The 25,793-nt window shown below is 43.0% G+C and overlaps 1 protein-coding gene across 4 annotated transcripts in view; it reads right to left on the reverse strand.

Annotated features, from left to right (window-relative positions):
- PHTF2 (putative homeodomain transcription factor 2) overlaps positions 1 to 25,793 on the reverse strand; it is an 80,136-nt gene that overhangs the window by 26,445 nt on the left and 27,898 nt on the right. For 3 of the 4 annotated variants that reach the window (XM_058190309.1, XM_058190311.1, XM_058190310.1), the window contains exons 3-5: positions 12,344 to 12,400; positions 2,430 to 2,499; positions 1,104 to 1,262 (exon numbers count right to left, since the gene is read on the reverse strand). In XM_058190309.1, coding sequence (XP_058046292.1) covers positions 1,104 to 1,262; positions 2,430 to 2,499; positions 12,344 to 12,400 — 286 coding nt within the window. Of the gene's footprint in view, positions 1 to 1,103; positions 1,263 to 2,429; positions 2,500 to 11,214; positions 11,235 to 12,343; positions 12,401 to 25,793 lie in introns of those variants that run through there. The other variant, XM_058190312.1, reaches the window with a different exon arrangement.

Here is a 25,793-nt window from a genome sequence, read left to right on the forward strand (position 1 = left end):
TTGGTGTTTCCCGGGCGGCCCCGCGGGCCAGAATTAAGCACCCTGCAGGACGGATGTGGCCCCTGGGCCTCAACACCCCCGTTGTAGATGTTTCGTTATCAAATTAGGTCTTGAGTTTGACACCTGCTGATGTAAGCATTGTAAAAATGTACATTAACTTATTACACTTTAAAGGTAACATATATATATGAAATATATTAGAGTCGGTCTTCGACTCAACGGCCACAATTGAGCCTAGAATTTTTGTCAATAAGCGAGACATTTGTTCGGTGGGTATCACTCCAAGTTACGACTTTTCTTGCCGCATTTGCTAAGTGAATCGCTGCGGTCGTTAAATTAGCAACCCGGTTGTGAAGTGAATCGGGTGTCCGTCCCCCCCCCCCCAACTTTGCTTGTCAGGAGGTCGCAAAAAGGGAATCGCGTGACCTCCGGAACATTGCGACCGTCACAAATGCGAGTCAGATGTCAAAGCATCCGAATGTAAATCACGTGACCGTGAGGGATGCTGCAACGGTCGTAAGTATGAAAAATGTAGGTCCTAAGTCACTTTTTTCAGTCCCATTGTAACTTTGAACAGTCATTTAAGTGAACTGTTGTAAGTTGAGGACTACTGGTATTTTAATGTTATGGACAATTGTTTTTTCAAAGACTAGAAATGCAAAATAGCGCTTATTTTTTTAAACCCAGGTATCGCAGTGTTGTTTTTATAAACCCAGGACACGGTGGCTCAGTGGCTAAGACGCTGAGCTTGTCGATCAAAAGGTCGGCGGTTCAGCGGTTCGAGTCCCTAGTGCGGCATAACAGGGTGAGCTCCCGTTCCTTGTCTCAGCTTCTGGCAATCTAGCCGTTCGAAAGCACGTAAAAAATGCAAGTGGAAAAATAGGGACCACCTTTGGTGGGAAGGGAACAGCGTTCCGTGTGCCTTTGGCATTGAGTCATGTTGGCCACATGACCACGGAGACGTCTTCGGACAGCGCTGGCTCTTCGGCTTTGAAACGGAGATGAGCACTGCCCCCTAGAGTCGGGAACGACTAGCACATATGTGCGAGGGGAACCTTTACCTTTATTTTATGTCTTAGACAAAAGTTCTCATCCAGACGTACCTTGAAGAAGATAAAGGAAAAGAAGCCACGAAAATATAACTTTGGATGTCACTTGTAGCCACCAGTTGAAGAAGAATGGAAAGAAAACGACTCTAACAATTCCTTTTCGAGTCAGGGAGGTCCAAGGACTTTCTGGTTTTGCTTTTGCAAAGGCCGACCCTAAAGAGAAGCAAAATCAATGAAGCGGTTACGCAGAAACATGTTTTTTAAATTAAAAAAAAAACATTTTTTAAATAAATATATTTATAAGTACGAGTAGTCCTCGACTTACGACCACAACGGAGGCCAACATTTTTGTTGCTAAAGGGAAATGATGGTTAAGTGAATGTTGCCCCCTTTTATGACCTTTCGTGCCACAGCGGATAAGTGAATCACTGTGGTTGTTAAGTGAGTCATACGGTCGTTAAGTAAATCTGGCTTCCCCCACTGACTTTGCTTCTCAGAAGATCGTGAAAGGGGATCATGTGGCCCCGTCTTAAAAAAAGAGTCGGTTGCCAAGCAGCCAAATTTTGATCACGTGACAATGGGGGATACTGCAATGGTCATAAGGGTGAAAAATGGTCATAAGTCACTTTCTTCAGGGTCGCTGCAACTCTGAATGGTCACTAAATGAACTGTTGTAAGTCCAGGACTATCTGTATAATGTAATGTAATACAATATAATACAATATAAATACGATAACATAATATTCACACTGAATGTTATATATTATGAGATCACATTGCCCAATTATGAATCGTTCCTTTGTTTTGAGAACAGCTCATGTCTTGGCTGACACCTGCAGGAGTGTCCTTGGCTCTCATGGCTGAAGTCTGAAGCCTCCGCATTCCTTCTCACCTCCCACCTCTCCCCAGTTCTTTTGGCAAGTTGAAAAGCGATAAGATGCAGAGAAGCATAAGTGGTTTTAATCTTGACAATGGGTATGCTGGGCTGATATTTAGGTAGTAGCTCGGGATTATTGAAAATCTACAGAAGAGCAGGCAGAACCGGATGGCGGGGTTAAGTGAGTCATCAGCCTAGAATCATTATGTTTCCACAAGTGTCTAAATCCAACTCCCTTGAATTCCGTTGACCCTTATCTAGCACCAATTTAGCGTTGACCGTTAGTTCACTAGATTCTCGTGGATGGGCTTGAGCGTTAACTCTTTCGGAATTGCAGTTTAACTCATGATCCTGATTCCTTTGCCCCTGATCAAAATCCCTCCCCAATAGGGAGTTTCACCCCATGAAGAAAATCTGCCCGCTAAAGAACATTACAAATGTTAAAACGAAGCAAATATCTATGGAATAAAGTTATGTCTCCAGTGAAGGGGACCAAGTCTTACCTCTTACAAGATCCACGTCAATGAGATCAGGCTTCACGTGCCCAGTTTTCTTTGGCTTGTTTCTCAAACCCTGCAAGAGGCAAAAAATACGATATTCACTACACTGAAAGCTGAACACGGGTCACTTCTGGGGCGATCTGAAATCTATCTGATGAGAGGCCGCGCGGTGTAAAATGATTCGGATCTGTGTAGAGCCACACGTTAGGAAACTTAACATCCTGATTAGATTTTTTGTTTTAGTTTATTATTTGGACAAATAACTCAAGGCAATGAAGATAACAGTTAAGAGAAAATATAATTGTCAACTCGCAATGCAACCCTGGCCTGCTCTCAAGTTGCCATAGGCCGGGGGGTGGGGGTGGGGGGGATGGGAAACCGGCGAAATGGCACAGCAGCCAAAGATAAATGCACATTCCACGCTTTTCTCTCTCAAGGCTGTTTCCCAGGGTTACCTACAGCAGCCAAAGGGGGAGTGACCTCTACAACCCGCGAAATTGCTCTGTTGGCGAATATGATCGATGACACACCCTGGGGGGGGGGAACAGGGTCATAATTGGAGCGTAAATTACATAGGATCAGAGCTGGCTTCACTTGGGAATGTGCCCAACATGAAGCTCCTAATAAATAACTGGATTTCTTTTGAAGCTTGGCTCGAGGCTCAATGATTTCATTAGGGCATCCCTTGGAACCCTGACAATAATCACATTAGAATGTTATGATATCTGACTAATGTAATGTCTTTTAGTTCAAGGTACCGCAGTGACCAAATAAGCTAATATAGGAAACTTAACTTCCCACCAGATCTCCAAGTGCCCAAACTGTCAGGTTCCAGACAGGCGCTTGGAAAGAAGACAAACCAGGTTCCTGGGCGTAGCAATCTTTATCCAGCGCTCCGGCACGTTCCAACCATCAATCATGGTGAAGAAAATAGTCAGCGCTATCGCGCAGTGCTCCCCACACCTTTTTAATGTCTCCCGCGCTCCACCTGTGACTCCACCCACCCCAGCCGCGCCCCCAACACGCTTTCGACCTGTAACTCAGACAACACCCCGCTCCTTAATCCAGGCTGGCCGGCTAGTTCCTTAGACAAGTCGAGACTCAGCAAAGTCTACGCCGCTTGGCTCTGTCGGCTGTTTACTGACCCCACCTCCCAGTTGTGCTACGGGGACGCCAGTATCGGCTTCCGAGAACATGGTTGTGGCCTCAGCAGCGGAGAGAGCTTCATGCCGTGTCTGGTATGGCGACAGCAGCACCAGTGCTGGCGTGGCCCGGATGAATCCACAATCGGCGTTGGACCCATATGTTAGTCTCCTGGCCCCGCCTGAATGACAACCCCGAGCATCATCGCGTCGGGGCTGACACGAACCCTTCAAAATATTGAGGGAGATCCTCAATCTCCCCTAATATTACGGTGAGGCCCCCATTCTCACTCATTCCCCTCCCCCCCAAAAAAATTCAATTAGATGTTTGTTTCCCCCTGAAATATGATTCCAAATAACTGAAATATGATTTCTGTTGGAGAAGGAATGGCAGAACCTGGGGGCGGAGTCAAAAGAAGAACCGCTACGTAGCCATAACTGAATCAAGTCCAATCTCCCTTAATTTCCATTGAACCCTTATCTAACTCCAAGCTGGTGCTAACCTTTAGCTGCGAAGATTCTTCTGCAGAGACATGGGTAGCAATAAATCAGTTTAATTGGACCGTCAAGTGTGGAGCTGATCTTTCCCGCTTAACATTTTAATCTTGGTTTTATTTTGTTATGACTCCTCTTTTGTAATCAGTTCAATTCCTTAGGTTTCTTCATGATGCAATAAAACATTTATACCGTAGAAAAATTCAATGGCTTCACTCGCTGTTAAGTTGCTCTTTCTAACTTGACTATAACTTGTTGCTGGCAATCCTTATGATTTATATTGATATATTGATCATCAATTGTGTTGTAAATGTTGTACCTTGATGAACGTATCTTTTCTTTTATGTACACTGAGAGCATATGCACCAAGACCAATAAAATTCTATTCTATTCTATTCTATTCTATTCTATTCTAAAATTCATGATTGCAACGTCTCCAAAGATTCATTTCAACTAAGAAAATGTCCCTCTTAACACAGGCTTACTTTTTGCATATTTTCTATCAAGGTTATTTTTATCATCAAGCATTCTTATTTTTCACGCTACGAATTATTCTGCACTGGAGTATTTCAGAGAACTTTTAACCTAATCAATGAATTCACAAAAATTATAAAAGTTCACCTTTGGAAATAACATGTTTTCCCCCTATCTATCTAGAATAATTGACTTGCTGTTCTCCCCTGCTATCTCTTGCCAGCATATCAATTATTTGGTGCCTCTTAATATCAATATCAATCTTCCCATGTCTTACCTCAAACCATTACAAGGCAGGTTATTTTTAAAGTCTTGTTGCATTAATTACTAACCTCAAGTCTTCACCTATTGCCCACACTTCTAGCTAATAAAAAATTCTCTTACTGCATGGCAAATGGAAAACTTCATTATTGTATTCCTTCCCCTTAGCACTCACAAATGTGTTCCATTAATGTATTCCCATTACGTTGGTCATTATGGGGGCAAAGATCTGGTTACTAAAATAATACACGCTTTCAATTATGTTTAAAAGGATATTGTTGGAAAAGTTACACATTGCTTGGCCTTCTCTTTTCTGTAACCACTTTTCAGTTCGGGCCTATCTTACTATTAAAAACAGACTGAAATAATTTACTATCATCATCGTTTAACGACCCCATAATCTCTTGCGGGGTGGAGTTTGGGCAACTGAATGGAGCCAGCAGACTGTTTACTGGCCGGATGCCCTTCTTTGTCGCCAATGCGGAGTTTTGTTTCAGCAGATATAGTCTCTCTCTTTTTTTTTTTTTATTCAAAAAGTTTTACAAAAAAAATTTTCCCCCCCTTTCCCCCCAACCCCTCTCCCTTCACAAACCCCCTCCCCCCTCCCCCTCTGACTTCCCGGAACAAGCACAAGGTATAGTTAAAAATAAAACAAACATACTAAAAAAAAAAATTTTTCCCCAAAACTATTATACCAATTTTCCCTCTCTAGCTCTGACTTCCTCCTTACATAACCAAAATCCTTCAAAAAATTAACAATAAACAGTAATAAAATATATAGATCAATAGAACAAATTAATCCTAAAGTATTTAAAACCAGCTAAAGCATAAAAATCCAATCCAATCCAATTCAGAGAATATCTCCCTTATAGCTTCTATAACCATATAATTTTCCCCCCAAGTCTTTCTTACATAAGATCTTTCAAGAATATTCTAATTAAAATTTTGATGAGACAAAAGTATCATCCTTGAAAGAATTTTTTTTTTTTTTAAATATTAACAGAAAAAGATATTAGCGTTCCTGAAAGGCAATACGTGAGAAAGATCTGGAAGAAATGGGTTGATTATATGTTTTATAACTATCATAAAAGACTAGATATTTGGATTTATACTGGATTTTGACGAGGAAGGACTAATGTTGAATAGATATTGTAATTTCCCTGTATTGAAATTTTATAATCTGTTGTATTGAATTTTAATCAGCAGATATAGTCTCATTGTGCCCAGAGAGAGAAATATCTGCCTCTACCTAGGATCGAACTCACAGCCTCCTGATTGTGACGCCTGAACTCTACCTCTAGGCTATCCCACCTCTCCTAATAATTGAAATAATTTACTATATTCACTGTGAAACAGCAGAATCCACAAAGGTGCAAAATACTGTAAGTCCATCTCAATTGTGGTCGTATCTGCAGTATTATCGAAGATTCCCAATCACCAATGGAGAATTGTACCGATTTTTTCCGTGTCAAAAATGCACTGCAAAAGACAAGTTAAAACACTTGGCATTTTCATTTCCTGGCTCTGTTTTATTTAGGGCTCTTTTTTTTTTCTTTTCCATTTTGGAAAACATGAACAGAGGAATCGTGGTTTAGCTATATCTATTTTTAGAGGGCGACATTCATCCTTCTTGGGTTAACTAAAGTTTAAACAGATTAATAGAATATTCAGCACAAGCAACACACTGAATAATTTAACTTACGGACCGGTTGCCACAAAATGCTGCAGCTTTCATGTCTGGGGAATTATCTTCTTGATTACTTAAACGCAAAATCCAGATGCATCCATGTTCTGGTACAATAAAGAAAAATCTCATTTCTCCCCCCCCCTTTTATTTTAGAGTTAAAACTTACATGAGAGAGAGAAAGAGAGAGATATCTTAATAATAATAATAATAATAATAGAGTTGGAAGGGACCTTGGAGGTCTTCTAGTCCAACCCCTTGCTTAAGCAGGAAACCCTACACCACTTCAGACAAACGGTTATCCAACATCTTCTTTGAAACTTCCAGTGTTGGAGAATTCACAACTTCTGGAGGCAAGTTGTTCCACTGATTAATTGTTCTCACTGTCAGGAAATTTCTCCTTAGTTCTAAGTTGCTTCTCTCCTTGATTAGTTTCCACCCATTGCTTCTTGTCCTGCCCTCAGGTGTTTTGGAGAATAGCTTGACTCCCTCTTCTTTGGGGCAGCCCCTGAGATATTGGGACACTGCTATCATGTCTTTCCTAGTCCTTCTCTTCATTAAACTAGACATATCCAGTTCCTGCAACCGTTCTTCATATGTTTTAGCCTCCAGTCCCCTAATACTCTTTGTTGCTCTTCTCTGCACTCTTTCTAGAGTCTCCACATCTTTTTTACATCGTGGCGACCAAAACTGGATGCAATATTCCAAGTGTGGCCTTCCCAAGGTTGACTCAGCCTTCCATCCTTCCAAGGTGGGTAAAATGAGGAGCCAAATTGTTGGGGGCAAGATGCTGACACTGTGAAACCCCTTAGAGAGGGCTGCAAAGCACTTTAAAGCGGTATATAAGTCTAAGCGCTATTGCTATGTATAGGAGATGACCAGGCCGAGCCCAAGGTGGGACGAAACTTCAGTTTTGAGTCTCTACACCCCCTACGTCCAGTCTCTTGTCTCATGCCAATCCTCCTTGAGCATTAGTAGTTCAAATTATTGTGTATTGCTGTTGTTGTTCAGTCACTAAGTCACATCTGGCTCTTTGCGACCCCCATGGACCGCAACATGCCAGGTCCCCTTCTCCTTGGAGTTTGCTCAAATTCATGTCTGTGGCATCATTACACTATCGGAATATCTCATTTTCTGCCAGCCCCTTCTCCCTTCAGCCTTCCATCTTTCTCAACATCTGGGTTTTTTCCTCTCTGATGAGGAAATTTGAGATATTATTGCGTGCAGGTGGAATGAAATAAACTTATAGTGTTTTTGAACTCTATCCTGCCTCCTGATTTCTTGTCCCTGACAGCATGCAGATAAAAGCCACAAACAACCAAAGAAGAACAGGCAGATGCAAGTATTAAGGAATTGCTTGCCAGGAGTAACCAATGAGGGGAAGGTAACAGGTTACAAGGTGGCTCTGGTGGCTCAGACTGCTAAGACAGTCTGTTATTAACAGCAGCTGCTTGCAATTACTGCAGGTTCAAGTCCCACCTGGCCCAAGGTTGACTCAGCCTTCCATCCTTTATAAGGTAGGTAAAATGAGGACCCAGATTGTTGGGGGGGCAATAAGTTGACTTTGTATATAATATACAAATGGATGAAGACTATTGCCTGACATAGTGTAAGCCGCCCTGAGTCTTCGGAGAAGGGCGGGATATAAATGCAAATAAAAAATAAAAATAAAAACAAAAAAAATATCGTGTTTTCCCAAAAATAAGACCAGGTCTTACATTAATTTTTGCTCCAAAAGATACATTAGGACAGTGTCAGCGAATCTATGGCACGCATGCCGGAAAGGACACGCAAAACCATCCCACGGCGAATGCGCAGCCTTGCGGCTCCTCTTCTCCGTTCCTGTGCCTAAACACGCGCTGTTCAGCTGGCTGTCGTGCACGCGGGGGCAGCGGGCCCTGGAGGAGCGGCGATCCATCGTGCATGCGCACTCTGGCACCCGACCTTCCAAGTTGCCGTCGCACGCATGCGCGAAGGCCAGCTGTTCATCGGGTGTTTGGGTGCTGGCTTGTGCATGCGCGATGGACCACCGCTCTTCCGGGGTCCGCGCCCCAGCTAGCTGACTGGCGCACGTTTGGGCACAGGAACGCGGAAGATGAACCGGCGAGGCCCTGCGTTCGCCACAGGATGGTTTCATGTGTTGCTTCCGGCATGCGTGCCGGCACGCAAAAACACCAAAGGTTCGCCGACATTGCATTAGGGCTTATTTTCTGGTTAGGTCTTATTTTTGGAGAAATACAATACTAAATGCATCCATCTGGCTGACAATCTTAACTGGGGCTTATTTGGGGTGGGGAGGGTTTATATTATGAACATCCTGAAAAAAATCATGCTAGGACTTATTTTCCGGTTGGATCTCATTTTCGAGGAAACAGGGTATATCCGACCCTTTATCTCAGTGTCTTCTGAAACAAGCCATTAAGCTTCCAAAGAGTCTTCTCATCCCACTCAAATCAGTACCCTAAACCGTTTTTTTAAAAAAAAAAAATAGCAATCAGGGAGTATCCACGGGGTGTGGTCAAAAAATTCAAGATGACAGCCGCGATGGTGTGAACAACGCTCCACCCCTTTTTTTAGATGCACCAAAACTTTCTTTTTACGGCCCTGTGATCCCTTAATGTGGGGTAGAGTTGGGGCAACTGGATGGGGCTGAGCATTTACTAGCCAGATGCCCTTCCTGACACCTACATGGGGTTCACAGCAGACATTTTCTCTTTGCGCCTTAGGAGAGAAATATCTGCCTCTACCTAGGATTGAACTCTCAACCTTTCGAGTTAGAGGTGAGCATCTTCACCTCTAGGTCACCATGCCGCTCATGAACCACATGCCGACAAAGAAACAGATGGGGGTTCAATCACACTGTGGTGGGGTTGCCAATTTGACTTTTTTTTCCCCACCATACTTTGCAAACTTTCTAGGGGGCTCCAAATTTCTAAGACTGGACTCAAAATCGTTGCATTTCCCCCAATTCCATTTTAAAAAAATGAGACTGTGAAATTTGACATTGGCCAAATGTTGAAACAAGGGATCCTTTCACAGAGCTGGGCTATACAGCTATAGGCCGTTGTTGATTTGGGAGCACAACCGTTTTGCTAATTTCGATGCGTGAAATGATTAGCTCACAAACCGGTAAACGACAGAGAAGGAACGCGATACACACTCACATTCCCAAGCAGCCGAATAGACTTCCCTCGGGCTATCTTTGAAGCTGAGAAGTCTAGAGAGGCTTATTTCACACCAACACACCAACAAAAGAAGCAAACATTCGCGTTCTCAAAACAGAAAAGCTGGATTAGGAAGTCAGCGTAGATCTTGGTGTGAAGAAGGAGGTATTTTATGTCTAACCAAGGTGGGAAAAGGCAGGAATTATTATTATTATTTTTTCCAAAGACGCTGGAAAGGACGGACTTTTGAAATTGCATGGGCTGGTGGGCTGATTTGAAACAGCTGATAAAACTGGTAAAATTAAGAAGGAAAAGAAGCAAATCGTATGTTCCCCTTCCTGACCTTACCTTCTGAATCCAAAGGAGAAAAATGAGGCCCAAATTCTTGAGATGCCTCCAAACAACATCTACGGTGGTTATAAACAATGGGCAGATTTCATATAGGAGAAGTTATTAAAGCTGTAATAATTTTAGTTAAAAGCAGAAATGGTTTGTTTGTTTTTAAATGACTATAATCAGAAATTTGTTCAACCAGGAGAACGATCTACGAACAAACATAGAGGAAAGGAGAACATTTTCTGAAGGCTAACAAGGGTCTTTGGACCAGCAAAGCACTAAAAGAGATCAAGGAAACAGCAAAAGATTCTGGATATGGCTGTCACAATGAAGATCTTGCTACTGAAAAATAAGAGGAATGGTCTAAGTAAAAGATAAAGGTTCCCCTCGCACATATGTGCTAGTCGTTCCCAACTCTAGGGGGTGGTGCTCTTCTCCGTTTCAAAGCCGAAGAGCCAGCGCTGTCCGAAGACGTCTCCGTGGTCATGTGGCAGGCATGACTCAACACCAAAGGCGCACGGAACGCTGTTCCCTTCCCACCAAAGGTGGTCCCTATTTTTTCTACTTGCATTTTTTACGTGCTTTCGAACTGCTAGGTTGGCAGAAGCTGGGACAAGTCACAGGAGCTCATCCCCATTACGGTGATCTAACCATTACATGTAACCGTTACGGTTATGGTCTAAATAGGAAGACCCCAAATTAACGTGTTTGAGCCAAAACAACGCACAGAACATAGGTGGGAGCAGAAGCGGACTAAGCAAGATCATTGGGAAGTTTATTCTGTGGGGTGCTTGGTGCTCTCTGAGCTTGGTGGTTTTTTGTGAAAATGTTTCATTACCAAACTAGGTAACATCATCCATGGTAGAAGGGAGAAGAGGGGGGGGGGGAGAGTTGACAGGGTGAGTGTAGATTCAGGCACCTTGGAAAATGTATAAATACTGAAAATATAACTAACGGTATAACCCTATGCTTTAAGTTTATTCAGATGTTTAACAAGACCTATTCAGATAAATTAAATTGCACTAAATAATAATAATAATAATAATAATTATTATTATCATCATCATCATCATCATTATTTTTGGAAGCAAGGGATCGTTAAATATTCAAACGTTTTGCTTGTAGCTCACCGGATACTAAACGGATTTTGTTAGTGAGGCTTGGATGCGAAAACCGTTAATCTACAAAAGCCGCTTGCTTAATACACATTTCAGCCATCATGGCATACTTACCAATTTAATAAACTGTTCAAAAGAATAACAGGATGAAAAGTGAACTGGAACTATACAAACACAACCAGAAGACAATAAACTAAAACTGACAAAAAGTCACAAGAGAGCGCAGGATGAAATGACAAGCAGTTTTAATTAAAATTAACTAAACATTAACTAAACAGAGTAGGATATATATATATATATATATATATATATATATATATATATTTGGTCAGTGTTTAGATTTCTCAAAGAGAGAGAAATGTAAACTCCGACTTTAGGAGCTTCTTTAGAGGATACCCACAGCAGCAAATTGTGGTGCGGTTTACACCCATTTTATAGCCAGGTGGACATAAAACAGATATAGTTGTCCCGATCCTATAACTTCCCCTTCCCTTCCTGATTCTTGTGCTAATCTTTCATTTCAGCAGGAGAAAAAAACTGATTTAGAGTAGAATAGAATAACAGAGTTGGGAGGGACCTTGGAGGTCTTCTAGTCCAACCCCCTGCTTAGGCAGGAAACCCTATCCCATTTCAGACAAGTGGGTTGTCCAATCTCTTCTTTAAAACTTCCAGTGTCGGAGGGCTTACAACTTCTGGAGGCAAGTTGTTCCACTGATTAATTGTTCTAACTTTAAACTGATCTAAAACTACTAAAAATATTGCAGATCTGTTAAGAATTAGCATGTTAAATCCTACAAAATGTGTGAGAGAAAAGTGTTTTTTTTTTCAAAATAATTTTCTGCGGGTCACGTTCAGAAGTTTATAGAACTTCCTCAATAAGTTAATAAAGGAAGCTGCTCAAAACTTATTATCCATCTGCAAATATGTCCATAAAATGCATTATTTGAAAAGGGAGTTCTAAATATGTTACTGGAACTTGAAAAAGTTTATTGTGATCATTATCCAGAACAGGAAAATCAGTATGCAAATATCTAAAACTGAACTGACAATATCAAACGTATTATTGGTTGTACGTAAGCTTATTAGAGAACAGTTAAACAGGGCTAATAATACTCAACGCTAAACATCATTGTAAAGATTAGAAGTTTCTGCTTAAAAACTCTGGGTTTTTTAACCGATGTAAAACCAATGTATTAAGGAATGTATTGCTATAAAAAAAACTTATTGAAGTCTGAAAATTTACCTTGATTTCTCTTTGTTCAACAGATTTTTCCCATATTTGTTGATCATAAGCCCCAATCTATAAAGGAAAAACAAGGATTTCATTAAAACATGGCATGGCAAAAATACTGAATCATTGCAGAATGCAAATTTGGCACGACATCCAAAACAGCGCACCTGTGCACATATAAGGTAAAGGTAAAGGTTCCCCTTGCACATACGTGCTAGTCGTTCCTGACTCTAGGGGGCGGTGCTCATCTCTGTTTCAAAGCCGAAGAACCAGCGCTGTCCGAAGACGTCTCCGTGGTCATGTGGCCGGCATGACTCAACGCCAAAGGGGCACGGAACGCTGTTACCTTCCCACCAAAGGTGGTCCCTGTTTTTCTACTTGCATTTTTTACCTGCTTTCGAACTGCTAGGTTGGCAGAAGCTGGGACAAGTCACGGGAGCTCACCCCGTTACGCGGCGCTAGGGACTCGAACCGCTGAACTGCCGACCTTTCGATCGATAAGCTCAGCGTCTTACCCACTAAGCACATATACATACATATTAGATAGACGGGTGAGGGGGGAGAAAGCTGCAAAAATCAAAGAGATGAACCATCTTAAAATACATTTGATTAATCTAAATCTGCCTTTTAAACATTAAAAAAAAAAGGTTTCGCAACTTCAAACAAAAGCACTGCCCGTATTACAGTTGTTTACACAGAACAGCTGATAATAAATCACATTTATCTGTTTTAACAGCATGGCTATGACTTCTAGCTAAGTGTGTTGCAAATCATAACGAGTTATACAATGCCTTTTCTGCCTTTTCTGCACTGTTCCAATAGGTGGCAGCACCCAGCTGATGTTACCGGGCTTCGGAGTTAACGGTGCTAGAGAGGGAAAATTTCTTACGCTAAACTCGGAAGTCGAGAATAGCATTTCTCGACGGACCTTCTACGTTTGCAAAAACTGCTTCTACGTTTGCAAAAACTGAATCGTGCCACAGTTCGAGAAATCCTATTATTATCGCAAAGTCCTACTACTTGACATTAGAAGATTGCTAAGTTCAAGAGACTGCATTCCAAGGAGTGGCGTGGTTAGGCATCTTAAAAGACCCCAGTGCTGTTTCTTGAGAAAAATTTATCTGTAATGCAATTGCTAGGAGTCGAAAGCAACTTGATGGAACATAATCCATCAATCGAATTCAACGAATTGCTTTACAATAAGTAGAGATCGGGCGGTACACCCCGAATATAGTACTTTTAGTAATTCTGGGATAAATGAGGTAAACAGCTAAGCTTTGCTCCTACTAAGATAGTCCTTAGAATAAAAACAATGTGATATGTTTTACTGTGCAATAGGATCGGTCTATCATTTCTCCCTCTCCCTCCCTCCCTCCCTCCATCTACTGCATCCATCTATCCATCATATCTATCTCTGTCTCTCTCTCTACCTACCTACCCATCCATCTCTCTAGCTGTCTACATCTCTCTCTCTCTCTCTCTCTCCATCTATCTAATCTCTCTCTCTCTCTCTCTCTCTCTATATATATATATATATACATATATATACACATACACAGGTATATCTAATCTATATCTGTATATCTATCTCTACATCTATCTATCTAATCTCTCTCTCTAATCTATCTATAGCTATCTCTGTCTCTATCTACCTATCCATCCATCATCTCTCTAGCAGTCTATGTCTACATCTCTCTCTCTGTCTCTATCTATCATATCTATCTATCTATCTATCTATCTATCTATCTGTCTGTCTGTCTGTCTGTCTGTCTACCTATCCATCCATCATCTCTATCTGTCTGTCTCTGTCTATATTTCTATCATCTATCTATCTATCTATCTATCCATCTATCTAATCTTTATCTATCTCTATATCTACCTACCTACCCACCCACTCATCATCTCTCTGTCTATCTCTGTATCTGTCTCTCTGTATCTATTGATCTTTTTTCTTTTTTTCTTTCTTTCTTTCTTTCTTTCTTTTTCTTTCTTTCTTTCTTTCTTTCTTTCTTTCTTATTTCTCTACCTCATCTTTCTATCTTTCTAATAGCTCTCGCTCTCTCTCTTTCTCTTTCTCTCTCTCTCTACCTACCCACCCACTCACCCACCCACCCATCCAGCTACCTTGTAAAATAAATAGCTGATTAATGTGCTAAAATCCATAACTTAGAGTCATTAATAAAAAAAATGTATTTCATGCTCTATATTCAAGCAGGAATAAATATATATATATATATATAAATAGAAGACAGTTTACATTTCTGTAAACTGTTATACTTCCAGGAACCCAAATCTTTCTCAGGACCAGCTCAAGGATTGTTCTATATCAGGGGTCTCCAACCTTGGTCCCTTTAAGACTTGTGGACTTCAACTCCCAGAGTCCCTCAGCCAGCAAAGCTGGCTGAGGAACTCTGGGAGTTGAAGTCCACAAGTCTTAAAGGGACCAAGGTTGGAGACCCCTGTTCTAGATAATAGTTCAAGATTGTGTTGGATAATAATTTGTTCTTTTTGAAAAAGTTTTAATTTTTTTCCCCATAAACATATCTTAACTGTTCGGTTTCTTATCTAACATATATATTTTCTTCCTTTTTTTTTTATTTGCATTTATATCCCGCCCTTTTCCGAAGACTCAGGGCGGCTTACACTATGTTAGCAATAGTCTTCATTCTATTTGTATATTTATATACAAAGTCAACTTATTGTCCCCAACAATCTGGGTCCTCATTTTACCTACCTTATAAAGGATGGAAGGCTGAGTCAACCTTGGGCCTGGTGGGACTTGAACCTGCAGTAATTGCAGGCAGCTGCTGTTAATAACAGACTGCATTTTAACTTTCACACTAATACAATCTTCATCCTAAACAATTTAAGTATATTCGGGGTTGCTCTTCTACCACTTCATCTCCCTTGTTTTACAACAATCCTTCTTCTGATAATAATTTAGTCTAATCGTTACACAGCTGGGCGTTATAGGCGCTCCTAAATAAAACAATTGCAGGTGTGTTCGATAATGCATGAAAGGCAGTTCTGACTCTCTTGTTTGCTGACTTCAATACAGTAAAAACTAAAAACTTCACCACCGTTTCAGAGGCACTTCAAGCATTAGGAAATTATTTACATGCCGTGCTGAAGAAACAGACCACGAGTTCTCATTCTACAATTGTTATCTTTTTGAGAAAGAAAGGAGAATAGAAACTTGTGGTTTACCACACAGTCTGAAAATGAACATTATATTTCAGCGTAGTGCTACTGAATTTAGTCATTTCATAAAACTTGATTAACAGACTGAAGGTTCTACAGGTAGTACAATTTACACGGCATGTTCTACATGTTGTCCTTTCTTTTAAAACCAAGTGATTCTGCTGTATGTCTTTTTTTTTTAATTATTAAAGCATTTGTCTTCCTTTTCTGTTAAATCTTCTTTTCAAGGTTTTTTTGTTGGTTTTTTTTTGCCTTTTCACTCCAATAGGGAACAGATGTCGGGTGTCATAAGAGATGGAACAAAAATTCTGCCTGTGGTAAACTACAAGGAGATGGATCCTGTATGAACTCTGAGTTCTGCACAGACAATTATCTGTTCAAAAAGTTTTTATTAGTCAAAAAAGGTTTATACAAATACATATCAGGTATGGTAAATTTTCATTTTTCTTATCTAAAATAAGAATTTTACTCAAATTTTTTAACACATACAACAGCCATAAGGCAAGCAGGTGACACGAAGTAGCAAAGTTTGCAAATTTTAAATACGTAATAAAGAAGAGTCAAGAATAAACAGAATATCGTACAAAAGAGAATAAGGAAAACCAACACAATCCCAAATATCTTTATCACTTCCTAGTTTTGGATCTCAGAACTCTGGGTTCAGCCTGACCCAACTCCAGGGCCGCAACAGCGGCAGCCGCTTCAGCCCCATGATCTATAACCTCCTTCTTCAATTCCTGGGTCATCTGATTCCAGGAAGGCTTTGTGTTCCTCCACATAGGCCGTAGCCTCCATAATTGTACTGATTTTTTTCGTAATGCCCTCCCGGAAAATCATCAATCCCTCTGGCATCAGCCATCTGAAGCCCACTCCCTTCTGGTACAATTTGCTTGACAAAAAATAATATTTCTTTCTTTTTTCACGTACCTGTCTGGGAATCTGCCTCAGAATGGCTATCTCCCTGCCCCTGTAAATCAGTGCCCCACTCCTATGTTTTCTAAGAATTTCATCTCGTCTCTCTTCTCACAAATTTGACATGAACCTCTCTGGGAACTGCATGCGTGCGTGCATATTGCGAATTAACTCTATAAACTCGATCCACATCCCAATTCATGAAATCAACACCTCTCCCAAGAAATTCTCCCAACAATTTAGTCACAACATCTCTCAAGTCTTCTTGGTCCACTTCTTCCAAATTTTGAAACCTAAGGAAATAAGACATTTTATCCATCTGTAGTCCAAGCACAGCATTGCCTGTCGTCTCCTCTCTTTCTGCACTGCCCGCATCTCACCCTCCAGACCTTCCACTTTCTGCTTGTTTTCTGCTGAGACTTGTTGAGTATCCTTTAAATCCTTTTGGATAGTCACAATTTCTGCTCTTATTTCCGTTTGGCCTCTTTGCAAATCATCCAGTTTCTTGTCCATATTGGATAACTTTTCCAGAATTCTCCATCTCTCCAGCAGTTGGTTTCTGACCTTTTGCCATTTGAAAAAAAAAAGAATCAAAATCCTCAGGCAAGCACAGTATCCTTGTAATTTCCTCCGGATCCACCAGGGGGCACTCACAGGAGCAACGAGTCCAGAGTACAGTTAGTCAACCAGGAAGCCGAAGGGAAGTGATGTCATCAAAATTCTCATAGTGAAGGCGGAAGCTGGACGCCACCACTGTTCCCCAGAAGGAGGGGGGGCCTCAAACCTTCCCTCCTAAATTTCTCCATCACCTCTTCTCTCCAGAGCTCCACAAAACCGGTAATCTTCTTATTTTAAGTTCTCCTCTCTCCAGAATAACTCGTGCTCCTTCCGACCGCAGGGGAGAAAAAACCCCCCCGCACTCCGGAGCAGTCCACTCACGTTTACCGATATTCCCTTCCCTTCTCCTCCTCAATTCTTCTCCGTTCCCTGTTCACCACCAGGCTGCTGCAGTTATAATTCTGCACAGACAATTAAATAATCTGTAACAGGGTTCACATGGAAAGATAATAAAATCTACTGGAAAAACTCCCTTTTCACAATCCTGTAATCCTTTAATTTGGGGTAGAGTCAGGGTGACTGGATGGAGCCGAGCGTTTACTGGCCGGATGCCCTTCCTGAGGCCTAAGTGGAGTTCACAGTAGATCTCTTCTCTTTGTGACCTGAAAGAGAAACATCCTGCTACCTAGGATTGAACTCTCAAACCTTCCAAGTGGGAAGCAAGTGTCTTCGCCACCAGACCACCATGCTGCTCATAACAACATCAACAACAACAAAATCTTTCCCTAGATTTTTTTTTTCAGTTCAGTAGTTTATTTTTAATAACAAAATCTACTGAACATGATAACAGAACTTCCTGGGAAAGGTCTGTGAGACACCACAAAAAAAATTTTTTAAAGAAACATACTAACATGAAGCCGAACAACATCAGGGAGTAAAGAAATAAGCCCAAACTGTGTGTGTATATGTGTGTGTGTGTGTATATGAAAGGCAGTTGCTTTCACAACAAACTATTTTGTGTTAAATTTACTGAGAAAGAAATAAAGGGAGACTAAAAGGTAAAGGTTCCCTTCGCACATACGTGGTAGTCATTCCCGACTCTAGGGGGCGGTGCTCATCTCCGTTTCAAAGCCGAAGAGCCAGCGCTGTCCGAAGACGTCTCCGTGGTCATGTGGCCGGCATGACTCAACGCCAAAGGCGCATGGAACACTGTTACCTTCCCACTAAAAGTGGTCCCTATTTTTCTACCTGCATTTTTTATGTGCTTTCGAACTGCTAGGTTGGCAGAAGCTGGGACAAGTCACGGGAGTTCACCCCGTTACGCGGCAGCACTAGGGATTCGAACCACTGAACTGCCGACCTTTCAATCAACAAGCTCAGCGTCTTACACACTAAGCCACCGCGTCCCTTATAAAGGGAGACTAGTATAAATCTATTTCAAGCTATTTAGCTCTCATCAGCTAACCATACCCTTCTGGGATTCGAACCTGGGCTTGCTTGCATATTAGGCAGATGTATTAAGCACTAAGCCACAGGTTCTCCTCTTTGTCAGCTGCACCAGGGGAAAGATTAAGTGGGTTTTTTTCCTATCGAAGCAACCTAGTCTACCCAAATATGGGAGGGAGCATACTGCCCAGGTTCGAATCCCAGAAGGGTATGGCTAGCTGATGAGAACTAAAGAGCTTGAAATAGATCTATACTACTCTCCCTTTTATTTCTTTGCCGGTAAATTGTGTGTGTGTGTATGTGTGTGTGTGTTGTAATTGAGATTTTCCTATTGTGCTCGACGTACGACCACAATTGAGCCCAAAATTTCCAATGCTAAGCAAATCATTTGTTAGGTGAATTTGGTCACATTCTATGGTCTTTGTGACACACTGTATGACTACAGTTGTTAAGTTAAGTGAATCTGTTTTTCCCCATCGACTTTGCTTATCCGAAGGTCGCAAAAGGGGATCACGTGACCCCAGGGACACGACAACCATCATGAACCAGTCGCCAAGCGCCTGAATTTTGATCACGTGACCACGACACCCAAATAGAATGAAAATACAGGGGTGAAAGCCGAAAACAACAACCTCTTGCATCAGACTTTTGACATCGGAAGGAAGAGAAACGGTGTAATTATCCAGTCATCGGACAATGGCCTTTTTATACTAAACCAAAAATTAGTTGTATCAGTCACCTATTGCTTAATCATTGGCTAATTCTATTCCTTCCACAGAATATTTATATATTTTTGATTTGCTGTTGTTGAGTCAAGAGCATGACGAGATGCACGGGAATATTCGTCAGCTCAAACCACCATGTGTTGTGACTGATGCAAATGGAATGCCACGATGAGTGTGCTTCTAAATTATTTCAGATGTGTTCCAGATGCGTTTTGGGGGGGGGGCAGAAACAGCTGGTTACCTGGAATGGGAATCACCTTTTTTTTCTCACGGATCTGGGGGCAGGCTCAAAGAGGGGACCTGCCAAGGGGAGCTCACCCTGTCCGCCAAACAGCAGAAACATGGTTCAGATCCATAAGATCTGATCTCCATTTCTGCAGCGATATGGAGACGTTCAGTTCCATACACAGGAGGGAGAGGAGGGAGGGAGGGAGGGAGGAGAGGAGAGGAGAGGAGAGGAGAGGAGAGGAGAGGAGAGAGGAGAGGAGAGAGAGAGGAGAGGAGAGAGAGGAGAGGAGAGAGAGAGAGAATAACACTGTTGGAGAGGAGAGGAGAGGAGAGAGAGAGGAGGAGAGGAGAGGAGAGAATAACATTGTAGGAGAGGAGAGGAGAGGAGAGGAGAGGAGAGGAGAGGAGAGGAGAGGAGAGGAGAGGAGAGGAGAGAATAACACTGTTGGAAGGGACCTTGGAGGTCTTCTAGTCCACCCGCTACTCAAGCCAGAGACCCTATACCATTCCAGACAACTGGCAGTCCAATCTCTTGGGAGAGGAGGGAAGGGAAGGGGAGGAGAGGGGAGAGGGGAGGAGTGTTGGAAGGGACTTTGAAGGTCTTCTAATCCACCCACTACTCAAGCCAGAGACCCTACACCAGTGATGGCTAACCTTTTTGCCGTCATGTGCTAAAAGCGGGAGGGCTGCGGGAGGTCGCGCGCGTGCCCACACCCATAATTCAATGCCCCCTGTGCCCAGGACCCCCCCCCAACCCCATGCAACCCTTCCCCCGGCACCTCATTTTGGGCCTAGCAGGCCTCCCTGAAGCCTCCGGAGGCTGGAAACGGCTCGTTTCCAGACTGCCGATAGGCCCAGTAGGCCCGTTTTTCGCTCTCCCCAGGCTCCAGAGGCCTTCTTGGAGCCTGGGGAGGGCGAAAACGGCCCCCCAGAGGCTGGAAACAGCCCGGTTCCCGACTTCTAAGGAAGGGACCTTGGAAGTAGTCCAACCCCCTGCTCATGCAGGAGACCCTAGTCCATTTCAGACAAGTGGCTGTGGAATCTCTTCTTAAAAACCTCCAGTGTTGGAGCACCTACAACTTCTGGAGGCAAGTCGTTCCATTAAGTTACTCTAGCTCTGGAACTCATTTAACCATCTATCCATTTAATTTTCTGCAGCCCTCCCAGAATACGTGAGGGATAGAGAGAGAACTAGCAAGTTCTCCCCACGGCCCTTGCGGGCATGCAGCATGCCTGAGGATGCGGGGGTGCACCCCTTTCCCCTCCCAGCAACCTTGAACGGAAACCGAACCGGGGGAGGACACAGCCTTGCCTAGCCTTGAACTGTGAGGGATGTTGTTGTATGACGGTTGGTTTAAGGAGGAGGAGGCAGGAAGTGGTCCGGACAGAAATAATAACAGTTCTTGAAAAAAGACAGAATGAATTTTATAACTTGTCTATTCTTCAACTTGATAAAAAAAAAACATGTGGAATTATTATATTACTCCGGGGTAGTGGAGTGAAGCGGTTTGGACAAAATTACCCACTTCTACTCGCAGGCAAACCTTTAAAAGGATGTAGCTAACAATCGGAATAGAGCTGGAAGGGACCTTGGAGGTCTTCTAGTCCAACCCCCTGCTCACGCAGGAGACCCTATATCAGTGATAGTTAACCTTTTTTGGCACCGAGTGCCGAAACTGGAACGTGCAAGTACCGGAGCGCCAGAGCCAGCAAGAAAGCAACTGGCCAGTGTGCTTGCACGCAGCGGCCAACTGCTCTTCCAAGTTCCATCGCATGCAGAACCCAGACGAGGGCAGCTGTCTGGTGCGCATACAGAACCCTGAAGAGCAGTTGGCGATGGCGCACCTGCCCATAGAGAGGGCTGTGTGTGCCACCTCTGGCACGCCTGCCACAGGTTCACCATCACGGCACCTATACAATTTGAGACAAGTGACCACTGTTGGAGCATTCACAATTTCTAGTGGAAAGCTGTTCCACTGGTTAATTGTCCTCACTATTAGGAAGTTTCTCCTTAATTCCAGGTTGCTTCTCTCTTTGATGAGTTCCAACTATTAATTTGCTGTCCTGCCTTCAGGTACTTTGGAAAATAAGTTGACTCCCCTCTTCTTTGTGGCAGCCCCTCAAATACTGGAATACGGCTATCATGTCACCCCTAGTCCTTCTGTTCTCTAGATTAGTCTTACCCCCATTCCTGCAACAGTTCTCGGTATATTTTAGTCTCCGGGCCTTTAATCGTCTTCGTTGCTCCTGGCCTCACTTTTTCCAAAGTCCCAACATCTTTTCTGCAATGTGGTGACCAAAACCCGAAGTTGTATTCCAGGTGTGGCCTTACTAAGGTTTTATCAAGCGGTGCTAATACTTCACGTCAGGGGTGATATTCATTTGCGTTCGCTACAAGTTCGCAAATGTGAGCGCACGAGAAAAGCATCAAAAACAGGATGTGATGCTGACCGGGCGGGTGGGCGGAGCCACCCGCAGCTGCCACTATGGGTTTGCCCGAACCGGAGAGAACCGGATAGTGAATACCACCACCGCGTCACATGATTTTGATTCTAGGCCTCTGTTTATACAACCAAGGACAACCGTGCAATAATATCGGCCCTTGCATTTGCTTTTTTGTTTATTATATTTTTTGTTTTTTTAACAAAAGAAAACAGAAAACCAACAAAAAAATAACAAACTTTGGCATAAAACATATACTCCTCCTTTACATCAGCTTCGTTTCGCTATTCGCCCTCTAATATTTACATTCTTTTCCCCCCTCTCGTTTCATTTAATTATAACTTGTCTTTTTTGTCCCATTCTCCCTTGTTTCTATATATCTTCTATCCCAGGGGTCTCCAACCTTGACAACTTTAAGACTTGTGGACTTCAACTCCCAGAATTCCTCAGCTTTGCTGGCTGAGGAATTCTGGGAGTTGAAGTCCACAAGTCTTAAAGTTGCCAAGGTTGGAGACTCCTGTTCTATCCTACCTATCCTTCAGACTGTTCATTTTCTTTCATACACTGCCATTTATTTATTTATTTATTTATTTATTTATTTATTTATTAATTAGATTTCTAGACCGCCCTTCTCCCGAAGGACTCAGGGCGGTGTACAGCCTTATTAAAACACATAGGTACACAATAAATTTAAAATACATTTAAAATGAAATATTTAACCGGCCAATTTAAAACTAAAAACGGTCAAACGATGTAAAACCCTAAATTATAAAATCACCATTAAAAACCCATAACTTAAAAAACTAACCCAGTCCAGCGCAGATAAATAAGTAAGTTTTGAGCTCGCGGCGAAAGGTTCGGAGGTCCGGAAGTTGACGAAGTCCTGGGGGGAGCTCGTTCCAGAGGGCGGGAGCCCCCACAGAGAAGGCCCTTCCCCTGGGTGTCGCCAGACGACACTGTCGCGCCGACGGCACCCTGAGGAGTCCCTCTCTGTGAGAGCGCACGGGTCGGTGAGAGGTATTCGGTAGCAGCAGGCGGTCCCGTAAGTAACCCGGCCCTATGCCATGGAGCGCTTTAAAGACGTTCACCAGCACCTTGAAGCGCACCCGGAAGGCCACAGGTAGCCAGTGCAGCCTGCGCAGGATAGGTGTCACTCGGGAGCCACGAGGGGCTCCCTCTATCACCCGCGCAGCTGCATTTTATGTGTGTGTGTGTGTGTGTGTGTGTGTGTGTGTGTGTGTTTTCTGAGGTTTTCACGGGTGTTTGTATGTAGGTCTTTGGTTCTTCGGGTTTTCTCCCGTGTAAAATTGGAAGTGTCTTGGCGACGTTTCGACGAAGTCTCATTCGTCATCTTCAGGCTTCAGCTTCGTGCTTCTGGGAGCAATGTGTGATTGCCAGAATACAGGACACACCCCCAGCCAATCAGAGCACAAAAAAACCCCCATCCAATCAGAGCACAGCCAAGCTCCCACCCAATCAGTTCAAACCCCCTCTAGCAGTTAAAAGGAAGAAACAGCTGCAATCACACATTGCTCCCAGAAGCACGAAGCTGAAGCCTGAAGATGACGCATGAGACTTCGTCGAAACGTCGCCAAGACACTTCCAATTTTACACGGGAGAAAACCCGAACAAACAAAGACCTACGTATATATATGTATGTATGTATGTATGTATGTATGTATGTGCTTTTCACCTATTTCTGATCTCTAGCCAATGATACAATTTGTTCCACACTATATAATATTCCGCATTTTCTTTTTCTTTTAACTCCTTTGTTAATTCATCCATCTCAGCACAGTCCCAAATTTTCCTTCGGCCCTTACATTTGTGTGTGTATGTGTCTCTGTGTGTATTTGATGGGAGTTGCATTTTAGTTAAGCCGGGAGAAGAGGAACATGTTGATTAATTGCTCTCGTCAGGTTTCTGGTGGAAAGAATAATGCGTATCCTTTCCAAATTTAAACCCGAGCTTCGGGACAAACACCTTGTGGTCAATTTAACGAGAGGCTGTGAGAGTATCACTGTGTAGTCCAATACTTACCAAGCCTGGTGTTTCTAATAGAAACAATAAATATTTCAGCATCAATGTATAATTGATGTTCAGGCGGATGTCGGTCCTCCTAACCTAATTATTGATGTAATCAACCTGATAAGACATTTTGGCCATCAGAAAATAAGAATAAAATGCTTAGCAATGCCTAACTGCAATTACAGGTAAGTCCTCGTCTTACGGCTACAAACAAAGTCCTCGTCTTACGGCTACAAACGGCCCAACATTTCCATCGTTAAGCAAGCCATTTGTTAAGCGAGTTTCGCCCCGTTTTGTGACCTTTCTTTGTCACAGTTGTTAGCGAGTCACCGCCGTTGTTAAGTTGGTCGCACGGTTGTTGAGTGAATCTGGCTTCCCCGCCGATGTCCATGTCCGTGTTTGTAAATTAACAACTGCGGCGGTTCCCTTAACAAGTGGGACAAGAAAGGTCATTAAATGGGACCCTTAACAAATGTCTCACTTAGCGACAGAAATCCGGGGAGGGCTCAATTGTGGTCGTAAATTGAGGACTTCCAGTCTCTGTATTCCAGCCTTCCTTGCGAAGCTCAGATTACAGCTTCAATTGAAGGTTTATCGTTTTTTTCGGAGAAAAACTTTGCCTAATTGGGTGAACACGCAACGAGCAATTATACGGGCTTTTTAAAAAAATTTAAATATATCTACATTTTGGAGCCGGATGCGTTAATTCGGCGCTCAACTATTTTTATGCAAAAATCAGTGTAGGTCTCATCACAGGGAGCAAAACTAATTGATGTTTTTAAAGTCTCATCACTCTTTGTAAATAAGAAGGCAATTATCTTAAAATTTAAGGCACCGGATGATACCCTGAACAGTAATCAGCGGTACTTGTTGCCATTTAAAAAGCTTCTCGTGACATAAAAATGTTTTATTCACTAAAAAGGCCTTTAGCTAAGGAAGATTATTGGCGCCTCATAAAGTCATGAGAAGCGGTCGAAGTGCTGTCCCGGTGTCTGGAAGCCGTACGGGTCTGGATGGGGAGGAACAGGCTCAAACTTAATCCCTCCAAGACGGAGTGGCTGTGGATGCCGGCACCTCGGTACAGTCAGCTGGAGATGCGGCTGTCTATCGGGGGCGAGTTGTTGGCCCCGATGGAGAAGGTACGCAACTTGGGCGTGCTCCTGGATGGTCAGTTGTCCTTCGAAGATCATTTGGCGACCGTCTCCAGGAGAGCTTTTTATCAGGTTCGCCTGATCCGCCAGTTGCGTCCCTTCCTGGACCGGGATGCCCTATGCACGGTCACTCATGCTCTCGTTACTTCTCGTCTCGACTACTGCAATGCTCTCTACATGGGGCTCCTCTTGAAGAGCACCCGGAGACTTCAGCTAGTCCAGAATGCGGCTGCGCGGGTTATTGAGGGAGCGGTTCGGAGCTCCCACGTAACACCTATCCTGCGCAGACTGCACTGGCTGCCTGTCGTTTTCTGGGTGCGCTTCAAGGTATTGGTTACCACCTTTAAAGCGCTCCATGGCTTAGGACCGGGCTACTTACGGGATCGTCTACTGCCGGCCTCTATCTCCCATTGTCCGGTGCGTTCCCACAGAGAGGGACTCCTCAGGGTGCCGTCAGCCAAACAATGTCGACTGGCGGCCCCCAGGGAGAGGGCCTTCTCTGTGGGGGCTCCTACCCTGTGGAACGAGCTTCCCCCCAGGCTTCGACAACTACCTGACCTTAGGACCTTTCGCCGCGAACTTAAAACCTATTTATTCCATATGGCTGGACTGGCCTGATTTTAAATATTAAATTTTAATTGTGGGTTTTAAATTGTTGTAATTTGTATGGGCTGTAATGTTATTTTAAATTTCTGGCACACTTGAATCAGTTTTTTAAGGGTTGTTTTAATTATGGTGTATGTTTCTGTTTGTATTTTATTTGCCTGTTCA

This window comes from Ahaetulla prasina, chromosome 7 (assembly GCF_028640845.1).
Source record: "Ahaetulla prasina isolate Xishuangbanna chromosome 7, ASM2864084v1, whole genome shotgun sequence".
NCBI lineage: Eukaryota > Metazoa > Chordata > Lepidosauria > Squamata > Colubridae > Ahaetulla > Ahaetulla prasina.